Raw genomic sequence first — 16,772 nt, 5'->3', positions numbered from 1 at the left:
AACAGGTGCTCAGCATGGTGGACAGTAGTGGTGTCAGCATCCCAGATGTGTGGCAGCATCAGCAACTGGAGTAACACAGCACCAGTGCTGAGGGGACTTATTCGAGCACAGGCTGCCTTATATTTTGCCAAGCTCCTCAGTCATAATTCAGAACCTGGAGCTTATCTAAGTCTCTGAGCAAATCAAAGACTAAAGAAAACTTTGCCTTCACTCAGAATTCTTTTGAATGTGCTGCTGTTGCTATGTTGGGAGGAGACAACAGATAGAGCTGGAATGACCTGGTAGACTTCAGTCAGGAGCTCCTGGAGGAGGCCCCAGGCCAGACCTAGGGTGAAGCGAGTGAGGCTTCCAGGGAAGAAGACATAGGGGGGCCCCTCTCTTAACCCCTCCCGCTCTGCTTGAATCTGGGGGCCTACTTGTTGCCTCTTGCACACTCTCCCCAGCCCCTGCCTGGGTGGGTGAAGCCTTCTGCGGGGTAGAGCCAGTGTGCATTCCCTCCACTTGTTCCTCTACCAGCCCTGTGCATCTACCTGGGTTCCTACCTGGTGCTGCAAGTTCTGTTAAGGGGAAGGATGTCCTAAAGGAACTCTGCAGAGTCTTGTGGACTCCACCCCCTACTCCAGTAATGGGAAACTACAACTCCCAGCAGTACCAGGGAGAGAACTGTGAGGACCCAAGGGCGGAGCTAAGCAGGCATGCTGGGACTTTGGGGCATAAATAGGGAGCCATTTTCTACAGTGCTCTCTCACTGGGGCAATGGCTCTTGGGACCACGTGACTGGGCGCTATCAGTTTGTTACTGGAGCTCCAAGTCAGCCGAGCCAGTAAGATATTCTAGTTACCTGTATCTCTCTCTTTTTCCCTGGGTTGTTTTTTTCCCTTTCCCCTTTTGTAAATAAATCCATGTTGACCCACTTGTGTGCGCCTGAATTTTAAGCTGCAGGTGAGGCCCTACAGACAGGCAGCCCAGTTCACACTGGGGTGCCCTGTAACAGTTTTGCAGAGCAGGGTGGGAGGACAATGGACAAAAACACAATGCTTATCAAAGTTGGGAGGAATCATGAGCACACTCTCCCTGGTCTAGGTGGGGGCCTGCTCTGAGAGCGCCCTCCCTGGCTAGCTTGGCACATTCGTTCAGTGGTTGTTACCAAGCGTCGCCATGTTGCTGTGGATACTAAACACTTTCTCTCCTGGATAATTCATTCAAACATGGGGTCAGGTTGGACAGTAACATCCAAAGCCCAATGCCCCAGGTCATCAGCTACTCGCTGATGTCCTGGCTCCTTTGCTCTGGGCAGACCCACAAGAAGACTGCACTTTCTGACCACCTCAAGTGGGCCTGGCCATGCCTCTTGCTCAGTCAACCAGCCAGGTGCAGAATTGCACACGTCGCTGCTAGGCAGAGCCTTCGAGAGCCGATGTGTCACGAGGCCCTCTTCTCCTGCACTCAGCAATGCTGCCCTGGCCCGCGCCCAGAGGGTGAGGCGTGAGCACCTGACCGCCAGAGACTGGCACTCTGGTGATTCGCCCATGTCTGTGGACGCACCCTGTAGAAGAGCTTCAACGTGTATTCCAAGGCCCTCACTTCATTGCATCGCTCATTTGTTTCTTCTTCCCACTGAACGCTAAACTCTTCCAGGGCAGATTCCCAGTCTGACTTGGTCACTGTTGATCCAGCCACCTTGTGCGGCACCTGTCAACACAGGTGCAAGGCGTCTGCTGTGATGAACGGACACGTGAATGCATGAACGACGCGCTAATATCCATGCACACCAGCCATGGTTACCTGCCCATGTTTACCTGTGCGTGCAAGAGCAAGCAGAGTCTACACGTGGCCGGGGAAGATGCCTTTGCGCTTGAGCCACTCTGCAGTGTCCACTGCCCACTGACCTGGAGGCAGTGCAGCGCAGACAGGAGGCTCCGGCCAAAGCACAGGCAGACAGGGTGTGCCTCCCCGGCCCCTGCTTCAGAGTCCCTGGGCTCCTCCTTCATTGTCCAGCCGGTGAGCAGCACAGTGATGGAGGCAGGCTGGGAAGACGTGGGTTAGGGGCGCTGCAAGGCAGGCAGTTGTCCCTGGGTCTAACTGTTACTCAAAGGCACATTATCTGTTGGACAAGGCTGGGGGGTAGATCTAAGGATTCCTTCTCTGACTCTTTCCTAAGGGGGAAAACTTCCGGGTTGGGAGGTCAGTGAGAGAAACAGGAGGCTGGAGAGCAGGATGGTGTGTTTTTGACAGGTCTGCTGGTCCTCGGGGCCAGCGGTCTGGACTTCCAGGTGACAGTTCTCTGCTGTTCTTCCTGAGCATCGGGGCTCAGGCACTTGGCTGTCAAGACAGCATGCAGGGACCTGCCTGTCCAGAGCACTTCCATCTCGACAGCCATCAGCAGCCACTGGGACAAGGCAGTGAGCCCAACGAGCAGAGCTGTTCTCGGGGGTCCAGGCTGCAAGGGCTGCCACGCGTCCTTTCGCTGGAGGAGGCACAGGGGTTCTCTGTGCGAACTGCGCGTCCCTGGATCCCAGCCACAGATCTTGAGGCAGCAGTTTTGGGGTGCAGGAGTGCCCTCAAAGGTCTCCTTGAAACCACATATGTAGAAACAGGGAGAGGGGGCCGAGGAGCATCTTGCCTTCCTGCAAGTGCCTGGTCCAAAGTTGCAGCCAAGAGCTGGGGAGACCAGGCAGGAGGCTCTGAGCACGGCGGAGACAGACAGGAAGTGCTGTAGACGCAGCTGAGTGTCTGGGTGTCAGCAAGACACTGCCCACGGCTCAGCACGCTTCGCCACTCACGCCAGAGGCAGTCAGCATCCCAAATGAGGCCAGCCTTTGAGGCCACGGGCAGCTGAGATGATGTCATGGCAGAGAGACAGATGTAAACTCCTGTACGCCCTCTGCAAGTCCAGCCACGCAGCACGTGCCGACGTCGGTGGGGCTGTGCAGGGAGCATATTAAAAAAGCAAGAAACACAAGACCGGAGTTTAAACTGGCTGTAGGTCCAGTGGGCGAGGTGATGGCAACATTCGAAAATACTTGGTAAGTGGACGTTGGTGGTTTCACTTCCTTTGCTGGACACTGGGACAGGCACTGTTCTAAGCATTTATAAATATTTACTCTCATGGCCCCTGAAACAACTCTATGAAGTAGATACTGTTATTGACCCCACTTCACTGGCAAAGAAAATGAGACAGAGGGATTTGGTGACTTGTCCAAAGACACACAGGCAGGAAGAAGCAGAGCCAGGATTTGCACCGTGGCAAAAGGTATCCCTGACGAACCTGTGAGCCGACACCCTGCCTTCTCCCAGGCAGGCCCCCTTGAGTGAGGCCTTCAGATGCTGCCTCACACCCAGGGAGACTCACTGGCCTGCGAGGCTTGGGCAGGGCAGGAGCTCAGAGCTCAGGAGCGTTGGGCCAGGTACTGTGTTCACATGGGGGAGAAACCCCAGAAGCAGGCTGCAGAGGAATAGGGCAGAAACAAGAGACTCAGACAGCTGCCTTTTCCCAATGGGAGGGTTATCAAGTAGAAAAGAGAGTTCACTTAACTTGTACTGCTGCTGAGAGCTCAAGTCAAAGCAAGGTTATAGGACGCTGACTTGACACAACAAAGATCACCGTCACACACGAGGCAGTCACGTCTTAAAGGTGAGGCTGGGCAGATTCTGTTCAGACTGTAAATTAATTTGCTAGCAACGACTGAGTTCCCATTGCATTCTGGAGCACTGCATGCAGAAGTAAATTGTCAACATGGCCCAGCCTTTATTCCAATGCCCCTTCCAAGCACGGACAGTCAACCTAATTCCAGAAAGCAGAGAGGGTCCTCAGCCAGGCAGCAAGCAGTTTGGGTTGCTGAGGAGCAGAAGGGTCTCTAAAGAGAGCGCTGAGATTTGCCAAAGATTAATATCACCTGCCACCTTAGCAGGGCTTGCCCCACCCCAGAGACACCCCCAAAACAATTTGTTTCCCAGTGGAGCCCAGCACATTGGAAAGATCACCGAATACAGAGATTGACGTGTCTTGCACTGGACTCTCGCTTCTGTCATGTCCCAGCTGCGTGACCAGAGGCAGACTACTTAACCCCTGAGTGTGCTTGTCTCAACTACAAAATGAGAATCCCTACCTCACAGGTTGCTTGAAACTGAAAGGCGGCCTCAGACCTGGCATGTGACAAATCCATGTAGCTGCATAGTCAGGGTTCTTAATTGCAAGCAACTGAAGCACAAACCAAAACAGGGTTTGACTAGGACACTGGGAGGCATCCTGGAATACACAATTGCAGTATAGTATGACGGTATCCTAGGATACACAATTGTGGGCTTCATCCAGAATAAGACTTCAGGCCAAGCTTCGGAAAGCCATGCCCAGAACAACACTGCAGAACCCAAGTGAAGATACAGAAGCCCACGGCCCCCAGCAAAGCCATCACGGGATCAGGTTCTGAACTTTGCAACTGCTTCACTCATAATCTCTCTGTGTGTCTCTGTCTCCAAGAGAAAGTCAATGCTCCTTCTACTATCTTTGTCAGGAAAACAATGGGCTCTCTCCCCAGGTTGCTCTCTGTCCACGCTAAGGTCTCACATACATGAGTCTCTCTGAGGATCCTGGCAGGGAGCAGCAAAGAAGCCTGTGGAACGGAGCTCTCAGGACTCCACGCTGGCAAGGTGGGACTCAGAAAGCTGGAGCTCCCGCTAGAGAGCAAGGATATTCAGAAAGTGCTGAGCAGCCACAACAGGACAAGTGCTGTTGTGGCTCTCCACAGACACACACCCAGCTTCTTGCTGGGGCTGCAGACTCCTGGTGGAGATGCCCCAGATTCATCAAAGCCTCCTAGCCCCGCAATACTGACACCCCACGGGGCCCTTTGTATGCAGCTGCTATGTATGTGGGCCCGCATCTCCAGCACTAGAGTCTCAGGCAGGAGGTCTGAGGAAGGATTCCCCAGCCCCAGGCTCCTGGAACAGCCCAGGTAAGCCAGAAGTCTTCTAGGACCTGGTTTGGAAGGGTGCAGCGTGGACTAATGCTGCCATCAAGTGGTCATCCTGAGAACAGCAAGAGGTCCAGGCCGGCCTGCCTAGGCCTCCAGGAGCAGAGAATGCACTTGTTTGCCTCAGCTGAATTGACACATCTCACCCGTTCGGTCCTGAAGGAGATGATCATTGATTTGCTGCCCTGCAATATACAGTATGCTTCCATGCAAGAATAATCATTACTTGTTACTGTTAGTATCGTTACTGTAGCAGCCATCATTAATTAAGGGCTTTTTATGTGACAGAAACCTTAAAATATCATTTCTTGATTGTCACATGTCCAATGTGAACAAATGTATTTTCCCAGCAGGCATTCATTCTCTTCTGTTTGCTAGACAGAGGCTCAGTAGGGGGGCAGGGTGAGAGGATCCCCTTTCTACTCCCAGGGCTTTTATGGAAACTGCTAGCAAAAAAAATGTTCTATTTTTACTGAATTCATAGGAGTCTTCAGCTTCCAGGTGCCAGCTGAGGAGAAAGCCTGAGCCTGGAACCAATGCAGAGAAAGCAGAGCCAACCCACAGACAAGGAGCGAAGCCTCCAGACCTTGTCTCAAAATAGCATTTTAGAATGTAATGTATGTATGTATGTATATATATATATATATATGTATATATATATATATATAGGCTCTCTGGTGGCGCAGCAGGTTAAAGCACCACATTATGAAGCTTTCCAAAGCCATCCCCAGCCAGGGAGCTGACCCACTTGGCACGGCAGACCTCTCCTGACCCGCCCGGTGCTCCCTTCAGCAGTGGACTTTGTCGATCTGCCTGTTCTGCTCCCCGCTCTCTTTTCCTGGTGAAGCCTCTCACCCACCACACCTCTGGCCTGTACCCCAGTTCTGTAAGCATAAATAAATCTTAAAATATATGTACATGGGATAACCAAGGGAAATACATATATTGAAATAGAGCTACCACCTATTTTAGACAAATGTGTGCTATGGTGCTAATAAGTGTGTTTGCTTATTGATACAGCAAAACCCACCTGCTAGCTGCATGTCTAATCACGGGCCTCGAGGTGCTATGAGCATCAAGGATGCCCCAGCAGTTAACAACCTGTTTCAGCGACAGGTTGGAGAACAGAATGATGTCAGCATTTCCCAAACAAGTTCAGAGGCCCTAGACCCTAGGTTTGGAACCCCTGGGTTGTTTAGAGTCGTTTTTTAGTTTTCATTTTTCCCCTTCATAACTGTGGTCCCCATCATCCTCTGCGCCCCTCCCCCATGCACCATCCCCATACTCCCTTGTGTTCACCCTCCCCCACCCCGCCCCCTCTCACCCCGCCCTTTGCTGTAGGCCTCCCGGCTATGCTCAGCTGCCAGTTTTGACTTTTCCTCAACCATTTGTTTGGCTTCTCTATGTTCCACATGGAAGTGGAACCATCCGGTATTTGTCTTTTTCCTTCTGACTAACTTTGGCTAGCATAAGCCCCATCCAGGAACTCCTGGTTTTTAAGTGATCTTACACAGCAGAGATGTTCCGGACGATGCCAGTGGAGGTGCAAATTGAGAAGGAAGCGCCAAGGGAGAAAGTCTGGGCTGTTCTCCATTGTGGTGCTGGCAAAAGCTGGCAAGTTCCAGTGTAGGTGGTAAGCAGAAAGGAGTTTCACCCTCTCTGGAAATGAAAAATAATCATCGCTCATGTGTTTATTTGACCATACACAGTCTTTTAGGTTAGGTGGAAAACGAACCCTCAGGGCCGGCCCTCCCCACGTCACTGCTTGGCTCCCCACTGTGTACAGGTGTGTGCGTAAAGGGTTGCCTGTCTGAACCCCTGAGAAGCATTCAGAGATAAGAACAGCCATCAAAATTGCGAATCTTGATTGAGAAATCCACTTCCAAGAAGCTACCCTAAAAAACCAACCCTGTGTGCATCAAAACTTCTGTTTGCCATGTCTGTTGCAGTATTGTTTATATTAGCAGAAGATATTAGCAGCAACTCACGATCTAAGGCTCTGGCCACCTGTCAGGTGCTGGGCGATCCCTGAAGTGCCGGGCAGGTGCTCCGTGACTGCTACCAAAGCAAGGATTCATGCGGGTGAGAGACGCAAGATCCCTGCTGAGCGTCAGCCGTCTCGCCAAAGGGGAGTGGTGATACCTTCTCCTCAGACTGGGATGTAACTGCATGAGATGACCCTGAAAGTCCCCAGTCAAGTGCCTGAAGCATCATGGGTGTTTAGGACAAATCACAGTGATGATGCACCTGGAAAGTGAAACCTGCAAAGCTCTGTCAACATGTCCACATCTTGCCAACATGGGCAGAAAGGGCACAAAGGAAACGTTAGCACTGAGCCTGTCGGGGAAATGAGAGCACGTGTTTTTTGTCGGTGTTGATCTGCTCTTAATTGGAACGTGAACACAAAAAGAGGTAGATAGTTGCCAGAAATAACATGCACCCATTCTTTTGTCACTTTGCGACAGACCACACTGGGCAGTGATTCTGCAGTCCTAGAAGACCATGTGCCCTTTTGTCCCCAAAACCTTGCAGGCTAGCAAAGCCTTACTGCCCAAAGTTGGTGCATCTTTATCATTTCTGAGGGGCGCCAATCACCCCTAGCGGTGTCAGTAACCCCGGTAAAGATGTGAAATAGTCACCAGGGCCTAAAAAATTCACATAATTTCAAACACCTCCCATGGAAGCAATCTCAACATCAGCAGCAACAGAAGACACTTAAGCATATGGCGGACCTGAAGGTGTTAAACAACATTAAATAAACCAGGCTGGCTGATGGCTGAGCTGGTCTCCTGCCTGTCCCCGCGGCCATGTTATTCCCAGAATGACCACACGGGGGCAGTGCTGCTCCACACGAGCTACAGCGGGCCACCGGCTCCTGGCATAGGTGCTCGGCACCTATGAGAAATCCAGGTAGAGAAATCCAGGATCCACAGTAGGGCTCTAAAGGAGATAGTTGGAGTCACCTTATTCCCTCAGTGGAGTAGGGGGAATGCACGTTGGCCACAGGGAAATGCAGCCCTCCGCTTTGGAGGGTTGGACCAGCCTGTGAAGCAAACGGAGCGCTGCACCAACAGTCATACATCCACGAGGCTCAGCTGGACCACGGGCTCCCAGGTGGCCACTGCCCATAGGGGGTTAAAATAGAGCTCTCCAGGGGGGCTCATGGCGCTGTGGGGACACCCCGTAGTCAGATCCGGGGGGGCACTCAGACCCAGTTCTCGTCTGTCTGAGGCTCGGCAAGCCACATATCCTCCCAGCTGCCTTTTCGTGCCATGAGATGGCCACAGGAACGTGGAGGCGTGTTGAGCTCACGGTTGATACTGCACGTGAAGAGCTGAGGGTGACAGGGCACAGTCCCTTGGGGGTGTAGGCTGTCACACTGCTGTTGCTGCTGTGGTAGTCGCTGTCGTGTCGTCAGTTACACGTGGACACCCGGGAGACACGTGCCTGCTGCTATGGGCAGAGGAAGTCTATGACTACATCAGGAGCTTATTTCTTTGTTCTAGTAAGGAGGGAGGAGAAACGGCCAAGGATGGCTTGAAGAGGGAAGAATTCGAACTACATTTTAGGTGTTTTTTTTTTTTTTCATAAAAGAATATATGTTTGAGGGAGGAATCAAAGATCATTTTAAACTCTCTTTGGAGAGGGGGGAGTCACTGGTGAATGCCTTTAGCTTCCTCCCCAACTAAATCTTTTTTGTTTGTTTGTTTAGGATACAACAACCACCTTAACTGTTCTTATTCTCTCTCTTTTTTTAAATTTTATTTATTTATTTATTTATTTAATAGATACAAGCTGGGGTGAGGGGATTCACCAGAGACAGGGTGGGGAGCAGAACAGGCAGATTGACGAAGTACCCTGCTGAGGGGAGCAGCAGGCAGGTCAGGAGAGGGCTGCTGCGCCATGTGAGTCACCTCCCTGGCTGGGGATCGAACTCATGTGCAGTAGCTGTGGATTTCACCTGCTGCACCATGAGGGAGCAACCCCCCCCCCCAGCTAAATCTTAAAGTGGACATTACCCAAAAGTGGGAAACTGCAGTCCCAACCTGGCAGGGAGGGGCTTCATCCAACGGGATGCTCAGATCTGGCTCCTGGTCCCAGCTGACCTATTGGCGCTCTGTGATTCCTGCAGCGTGGATAGAGCCCTTATTCCTCAAACTACCATCCTCAAAACGAATTCTTTTCCCTCCTTTCCCCTCCTAGGCTTATAAAGTATGATTGATGAGAAGAGGCAAAAAGCAAGGAGCGTTTACCCAACAGGGAGAGCAGCTTGAAAGAGAAGAGACAGCTTATAATAATGCCAGGGCTCGGCCTTACGATACAGTGGAAGGCAACGAAACGTTCTCCGATTTTTATTAGAGACATAAAGAAAAAGCAAAACTTAAGTACCACACAAGGGATTTAGGTCAGTGAGCAGCAGCTGTGAACGTGGGATTCAGAGAGCTTCTCTACCAGGAATGTATTCGAAATGCAAGTTGCACATCTCAAAAGTCTCTTTTCCTCTACGTGTTTGAATCATGTGTTTCAAAACCTGTGTGTTTGAAAACACAGGTCACTTCAAAAGTAAGTCACAATAACCACAGTACTGGTCCCTAGCTGGTGTCACAGCCACAAGGGAAGGGCTCTCTGGTAGCAAGTAGAGAATAGTGGCCTGTTCAAGGCCACATTAGACACGATGGGCTGCATGATGCTGTGTAACAAAAGGGCCCCACATTGGGTGGAGCCATCATGGTAGCATGGAGTCATGGCCTGGTGAGTTCCATGAACCCATGGAGGGGAGCCAAGAGTCCATGGATGGCACATCTGTGTCCATCAAAGGTCAACAGGCACCTCTGGTCTGTGTCTGCTCACTCAGGGACACAGGCAGACAGCCTCTACCCCTTCCTCTGCCACCACTTTGGGGGTGGTGGGAGGGGAGGCAAGGGGCGTGCTGGCTGTGATGATGAGTCCCATGGCTATTAAAGGCCTCGGCCGCATTTCTACTTCCCATTGGACAAAGCAAATCGCCTGTTTATAGGCAGGTGAGATCCCCCCATGTATGTATTTGCAAGGAGAGAAACTAAAATCTTTGCAGCCAGCCCAGTGATGGGTTTACTAGATCTTCTGACTCTAAGGTGATCAAGCTGCCCGGTGTGAGACTCACCCTGAAAGGTATTCTGTGAAGGTAACAGTATTTGTCCTCCAGGAGAGAGGTAAAGGAGCTATGAAAAAGAGCTCTCCAGGCCTGGGTGATTCACAGGGAGGCAGTGTGGAGAGATGCTTCTACTTCACTGTCCAAAGAACTGACTTAGCTCCAGCCCTTCTGTCCAATCCAGCCATTGCAAAGAAAATGGAAAGGAGAAGGCAACCTTTGTAAGGCTTCACCCCAGAAGGAACACCCACCACTCTGCTTGTTTTCAGTTGGTCAGAATCTAGTCTCAAGTACGAATACCTGGGAAGTTTATCCAGGTGCCTGTGCCTTGCTAAAGCTTGCAGGCTCTGAGGAACAGCAGAGTAGACGCTGAAGGACAACAAAGCATTTACTGAGCATGTCTACTTGAATGACGTAGAGACACTGGGAATTGAACGTGCCAAATAGGAACTCATTTTCTCCTCCAGTCTTCTCTATCTCAGCCAAAGGAGAGGCTCCATCTGGCTCTGGCAAAAACCGACTGTCTCTGTTGATAATTCCCTACTGTGAATTCTCCTCCAAGACACATTTCAAATCCACCTTCTCCAGGCCTGCAACCAACACCCACTCAACAGCCTCCTGTCTTGTCTCCCAGTACCCCCTTGCCTCCCTCCAAATCATTCCCCACACTGCTTAAGCATGTAACTCTCTGCTAAAACCCTTCAAAGGCAGCCCATGGTACTTAGGATAAAGATCCAGAAACTTCACCTGGCTCGAAAGGCCCTGTGTGAGCTGGGTCCTGTATCATCTTGCGCCAGTTTTTACTCTGGGCAAAGCTTGGCCTTCTGGTATTTCCCCATTGTGCCAGGCTCCTTCCTGGCTGCCACACTGTCCCCTCTGCTTCCACCTCTCAACTGGCCGGGATCTGCTCATCCCGTAAATTTCGGCTTTAATATCAAGTCCTCAGAGAAGACCTTCAAGGCTTGAGACCAGGTTTTTACAGCACCCTGTACTTCTTCTGCTTTTCACCCTCTTCTTCTTAAAGCACACATCACAGTCAGAATTTAAATGATTATTTTATTGACCTTTCAGCCCAGTAGGTGGCCGGTCTTGAGTCTGGTTTACTCCATCTTCCTGAAAACCCCCAGTGTATGCTTGGCACTAACAACTCTGCTCCTGCCTGGCACCTGCATTCTCTAACACTTCTTATGGGGCACCTCTGTCCCTGAGGACAGCCCAAATGGCTGTCCTACATCCCCAGGTGCCATCCCCCCACCCGGCTGAAGGATTATTCTGCTGGAGCTGCCCCTTGGCCTGCTGAGAGGAGACCTCAGGCAGGTGGTAGAGCAGGCCTGAGTGTGTGCCAGCGGCTTTCCAGGATTTCAGTCCAGCAGCCCCTCAGTTCTCTGTGGGGCTCAGAGGGGCCACCTACAGGGCCTGAGCCACAGGGCAGAGGCGGCAGACCACCACGCTGAGCAGAGACTGTGCTGGGTCTATCTGCCCACCCCACCCCCCCACCGCCCCTCTAACCACAGGGCTCCTCCAATCCTACCAAACAGGTTTCCCGGAAGGGTCAATAACCTTCAACAGGTGCCACGAATTTCTGATCATCAGCTTAAACCCAAGAAGGGCTTTCCCCCCAAACCGCTTTTCTCCCTTTTTGTTCCAGCACATAACACCCTGAATTTTTGTTTTAAAAAAGAGATTGGAATCTATTCAGAGGATGAATGTGTTCTTTGCCTTTTCTGCCTCTAAATCCTAGAATTCTCTAGATAATAACATTTTACACTAGTGACTAATGTGCTGGAATATTCTGACCGTAAACCCACAAGAAAGGGCCACTTCTCCATTTTACAGATGTGAAAATTGATTGAGGGTATGATTCTTCAAAGGTCTTACATTTACCAATAAGCAAAAATGCATTCGCATGCAAGCCTGTCTCCCCCAAACACATTTCCTCTCTTAAGATCAGAAATAGTAAACTAATGGGGGTGAGGCACTCCTTTCCCTCCTCAGAGGAAAAAGAGGAGAAACCTGGCGGCGATTAAGAAACCGCACAAGCCTCCAGGACGCCCCCGCTACTTCCCGCCTCCGAGACCCGCGCTGGGCTCCCAGCCGCAACCCCGCCTCCAACTGAGCGGGGCGCGCTCGCTGACGCGTAGGGGGCGGAGCCTCTGCGCGCGGGTCACGCCCCTCCGCCGCCCGTAACCCTGGCCCCGCCCCCTCCCCGCCGCCATTTCCTGCCCGTCCCCAGGCGCCTCAGGTCAGTGCGGCGGGGTGGCCTGCGGTCTTCCCCGGGGCCAGGGGCCTCCTCTGGCCGCCAGAGTCGAGCGGAGAGCGCCGACCAATCCGCAGCAGATGGAGAGGTTCAAGCTGCGAGCTCCGTGGCGGCGCGGATCCCGCTCCGCGCTGTGGCGCGGTTGCCGGGCAACGGGACGTCGCCCCGCCCCTTCGCGGGCGGAGCGTCCGCGGCGGGCGCGCGGCTGGGCTGGGCGCTGGTCCGGTTGGGCCGCGGGCGCTGACTGGCTGCAAGTGGGTTCCGCGCGCCGGAGGCTGCGTCCTGCCCTGGCCTCCTGGTCCTTTAGATCCCCCTGCCCTGGAAGTAGAAGAGCTGGAGCCTTCTTTCTGCGTGGGCAAGTGAACTCACTTCCCTGGGTGTCAGAGGCGGGCGATATTGACTTCAGCCGCACCTTCTCCGCCTCCCGCACCCCCATTATGGATGAAGGTTCCCGGCTCCGACTGCCCGGCGGCCCCGCCCTTCGCCTCTGTCCTCGGGGCAGCCCTCTCGTGCCGCGGGCTTGTGTCCCCGTCCTTTCAGTGATTGGGACTGTGAGGCTCAGAAAGTGGGTGACTTGAACCTGGCCCACACAGCTGGTAATTGGGGCGTCCGGGGAGATCAGCGCTCACGGCCCCACCCAGTTACAGGTGCTACAGGACTGCCACTCAGGTGCAGATGAGCATCACCTGCAGAGGTTAAAATTAGACCCTCCTGGGTACTCTCAGGTCGCTGACGGGGAAGCTCTGCACGAGGGCAAGGAAAGTGTACAGTTTTCAGCAAGTTTTCCCATCAGTTTTTCGGTCTGTGGGTGAAGTTTTGGGAACCACGTGATAACACCATGTGTCATTTCCCTTACAAGCGAGGACGGTAATGAATACACAGAACCTAGAGAGGAGAAGATACTGGCGCACCTGCCATCACGTTTAATAACTTCAGCCCGTTTTTAGCTTCTCTTCATTCAGGAAAAAAAAACAGGCTTATCTTTTAAATAAGTTTGAGCAATGAGATGCTGTGTGTCCCTTCTCTGGTCTCCTGTCACAGCCAGGTTTAGGCTTCCGGCTGGGTCTGCCTGTCGTGGTCAGCGTCGAGTGCTAGCCTCCTCCTTCCCTGGCGGCCTCCTCTGGCCTCCCTCAAGCCAGGGCCCTGATTCACAGCACTTAAGGTTGACTTGGGAAGAACATTTGCAGAGTGGGTTCCCCAGTGAAGAGAGGACTGGCAACTTTCCAGAAGTATTGCAGCAAATAATGAGTGTCCCTTGGCTTTCACAGCAGTTAGAGTGAAATAGATCACCCTGCTGTTATTCATGACATTTATAAACACAAATCTGTCTTAAAAAATAATCACTTGGCTCTTAGTTCTAGAAGGCTATTAAGACTGGCAAATTCTGTTTATGTTTTATTCTTATTAATTTTCATCATCTGTGCTGCCTCCCTTAGGGATTCTGGCTCACAATGGCCGACGATCAAGAGGAAGACTTGCAGAAATTTCTTAAAAAAGTGGATGATATCAGTAAGTACCATTAAATCATAAATTAAATTCTATAGAGAAGTAAAGCGACTCAAGAGAAATTATTAATCTAAATTAGTTTCTAGGTTGCCTGACAGGTTTATAACTCAGGAGAAAAAATGTAATTGAAATTTAACAGAAAGGTATTGAGAAGCAGTAAATTAGCGCCTGGAGGTAGTGTTTTCTGGCTGTTAATTGGTAGCAAAGCAGTTCACATACTGACAATTCTCCATATCTTCTTCCTTCCCATTCAAATCAAGTCAAAACAAACTGTTATTTCTTCATTGCCAGTGAGCTTAACAGTTCCCTTTGAGATGGTCCTCCAAGAGCCCTCTTGGTCTGTCTGAGATCCTTTATTTTTAGGTTCCACCATGTATGGTTTAAAACTGCGGAGAGAAAATCAAATGGCTCCCTCAGGACCCTCCTGCTTACACGGAGGGCTCCTGTCGTACCCTTCTCTCTTCCTCTAAGCAAGAAGATCTCTTCCCAACTCAGACAGGCTGGAGCTCAAAGGACATGACCGACGCCATAGCTCACATAAGGAGATTCCAAAGCAGTCAGTCCCTACTCAGACTGTGGGGAGTTCATTTGGGCATAGAAACAAGCAAACCAATAAACCTTACATAGCAAACAAATGTGTTGAAATTGCTGCTTCAGCTGGCTGTGGTTCGAAAGTATGAGGTGGCTTAAATAACAGTTGGGTAGCTTCATAAATGATACTCCATAATGTGGTCTTTGTGTTGTGGTGGGGCTCTCCGCTGCCCACTCCTAAATGCTCACCTTGGCCCACTGCTCACCTTTCTCTTCAGGTGATCTAGGGCAAGCACATGGTTTTAACTACCGCCTGTTTGCTGCTGACTGCAGGTCTAAATTGCCACCCAGCCTCTAGGCCACTGTATCCCACAAACACCTCATGCTTAATGTGTCCAAAACTGAGTTAGTCATTTCTTTCTCCCTCTGTTGCCCTCCTCTCAAGTGAAACCTTTTTTCCCCTTCACTACAGTGTCAGCTGGTGGCACAACCACCCCAGAAGCTTATAGATCATATTGACCGTCTGCAAATCTCAGCCCTGTATTCAGTCAGCCATTCAGTTTGACTTTCTGCAGCTCCATCCTCTCTGACCCTCCCCTTTTGTTCTCAGCTTCTCACCCAGACTATTTCAACAATCCCTGATTGTTTTTCCTGCCTCTAAGCTTATACTCCCCACAGAGTAATGTATCTAAAATGCAAATCTGACCCAGACACTTCTCTGCTTGGATTCTTTCTGTAGTCACAATAAATTTCAAGTTCTCATCAGGACTTGTGTCCTCCCATGACCTTGTCTTACCTCTGGCCTCTCCCTGGAAGAAACAACTGCTTCTAATTCCCCCCCACACCCTGAGAGTTCCCAGTCTACATGTTGCCTTTTCCATTCCCTCTGCTTCCCCATCTTTCTTTACCTGACTTTCATTCATACACAAAGTTCACGCAGGTCTAATGTATACCAATACTGTTCAGTAGAACCTTCTGTGAGGTTCTGTCCAGTAGTCACATGTGGCTATCGAGAAACTGGATCTCTAATTTTATTCATTTATAATTAAATTTATATATCTACATTTGTATAGATTCTATACATTTCTTCAATTCTTGCTTTTTTTTTTTTTTTTTAGATTTATTCATACAGAACTGGGGTACAGGCCAGAGGTACAAGGGTGTTGAGAGGATTCACCAGAGACAGAGCGGGGAGCAGAACAGGCTGACTGATGAAATACTCTGCTGAGGGAAGCAGCGGGCGGGTCAGGAGAGGTCTGCCGCGCCATGTGGGTCACCACCCGGACAGGCAGGGATCAAACTCATGCGGAAATGGCTTTAGCTTCTCAGTGCTGTGCTTCAACCCGCTGCGCTACCAGGGAGGGCCCAATTCTTGCTGTGTTTTAAGTATTGGTAGGCACTGGAGAATACAGTAAGACTGCTTGATTAGGAATATGTGCCTTGCACTGTGATATAAGCAAGAAATATGTGTTTGTGTCTGTGAAGGAGAGCAAGCGAGCCAGAGAGAGACAGAAACAGACCTTTCACCATGAGCGGAATTACCTTTCTTCATGATAATTGCAGTCCAGTGGAAAAAAACAGATACCCAAGTGCAATTTGAAGTGTGATACTTGATTTTAAAAGAGAGAGTCTAACCCAGTGTAGAGAGTTATATTCACTTCTTTGGGCTGCCATAACAAAACTCCATAGACTGGATGACTTAACAGAATTTTTCACTCACAGTACTGAAAGCTAGACGTCCAGGATAAAGTAGCGGCCGGCCTGGACTCTCTGGGTCCTCATCCTGAATGTGTGGACAGCTACTTTGTCTGTGTCCTCAGGTGCTTTCCTATGTGCACATATTCCTTCTCTTCTTAGGACCCCCATCTTTGGACCCCCCTCACCCTATCACCTCATTCCCCTTTAATTATCGCTCTCAGTGCCTTACATCCAAATACTGTCACATTGGCAACGAGGGCTTCAGCATATGAGGGGAGGGGAGACAGTCTGTTACAAGTCAGATAAGGCTTCCCTGAAACAGTGAGATTTAAACAAAAGTCTTGTGAGTAGGAGTTGGCCATTGAGGAGAGGACCGGAGAGTGTTTACCGTGGGAGGAAGAGGTAGTGAAGTGAGAATGAGGTGCTTTTGAGAGACTCGGGATAAAAAGCCCCCTACAGCTGGGGAGGCAAGATTAAGGAAAGGTTCCCATTTGAGCACAGAAATACCCAATTGAGGAAGACCCTCATAGCCATGACAGGAATGAAGAGAGCCCTCTGAAGGGCTTACTCATTAGTAGGGGAGGAGCTGTGGGTGGGGCTGGAGGCCAGGTGAGGCTGTATAACACAGAAGGCAGGTGGGCTAGAGGAGAGCTGCCCTGAGACCTGACTTGCACCT

General features: G+C 50.8%; 1 protein-coding gene across 2 annotated transcripts in view; it reads left to right on the top strand.

The window, feature by feature from the left end:
- Positions 1-12,332: 12,332 nt before the first annotated feature.
- Positions 12,333-16,772, top strand: part of TTC12 (tetratricopeptide repeat domain 12) — a 41,435-nt gene continuing 36,995 nt past the window's right edge. For both annotated transcript variants that reach the window (XM_012729957.1, XM_012729956.1), the window contains exons 1-2: positions 12,333-12,346; positions 13,798-13,870. In XM_012729957.1, the coding sequence (XP_012585411.1) occupies positions 13,813-13,870 (58 nt within the window). In that variant the 5' untranslated portion in view covers positions 12,333-12,346; positions 13,798-13,812. The remainder of the gene's footprint in view (positions 12,347-13,797; positions 13,871-16,772) is intronic.

Source organism: Condylura cristata, unplaced genomic scaffold, assembly GCF_000260355.1.
Source record: "Condylura cristata isolate star-nosed mole 26May11 unplaced genomic scaffold, ConCri1.0 scaffold00025, whole genome shotgun sequence".
NCBI classification, from domain to species: domain Eukaryota; kingdom Metazoa; phylum Chordata; class Mammalia; order Eulipotyphla; family Talpidae; genus Condylura; species Condylura cristata.
This window is presented reverse-complemented; position numbering and strand designations above follow the sequence as displayed.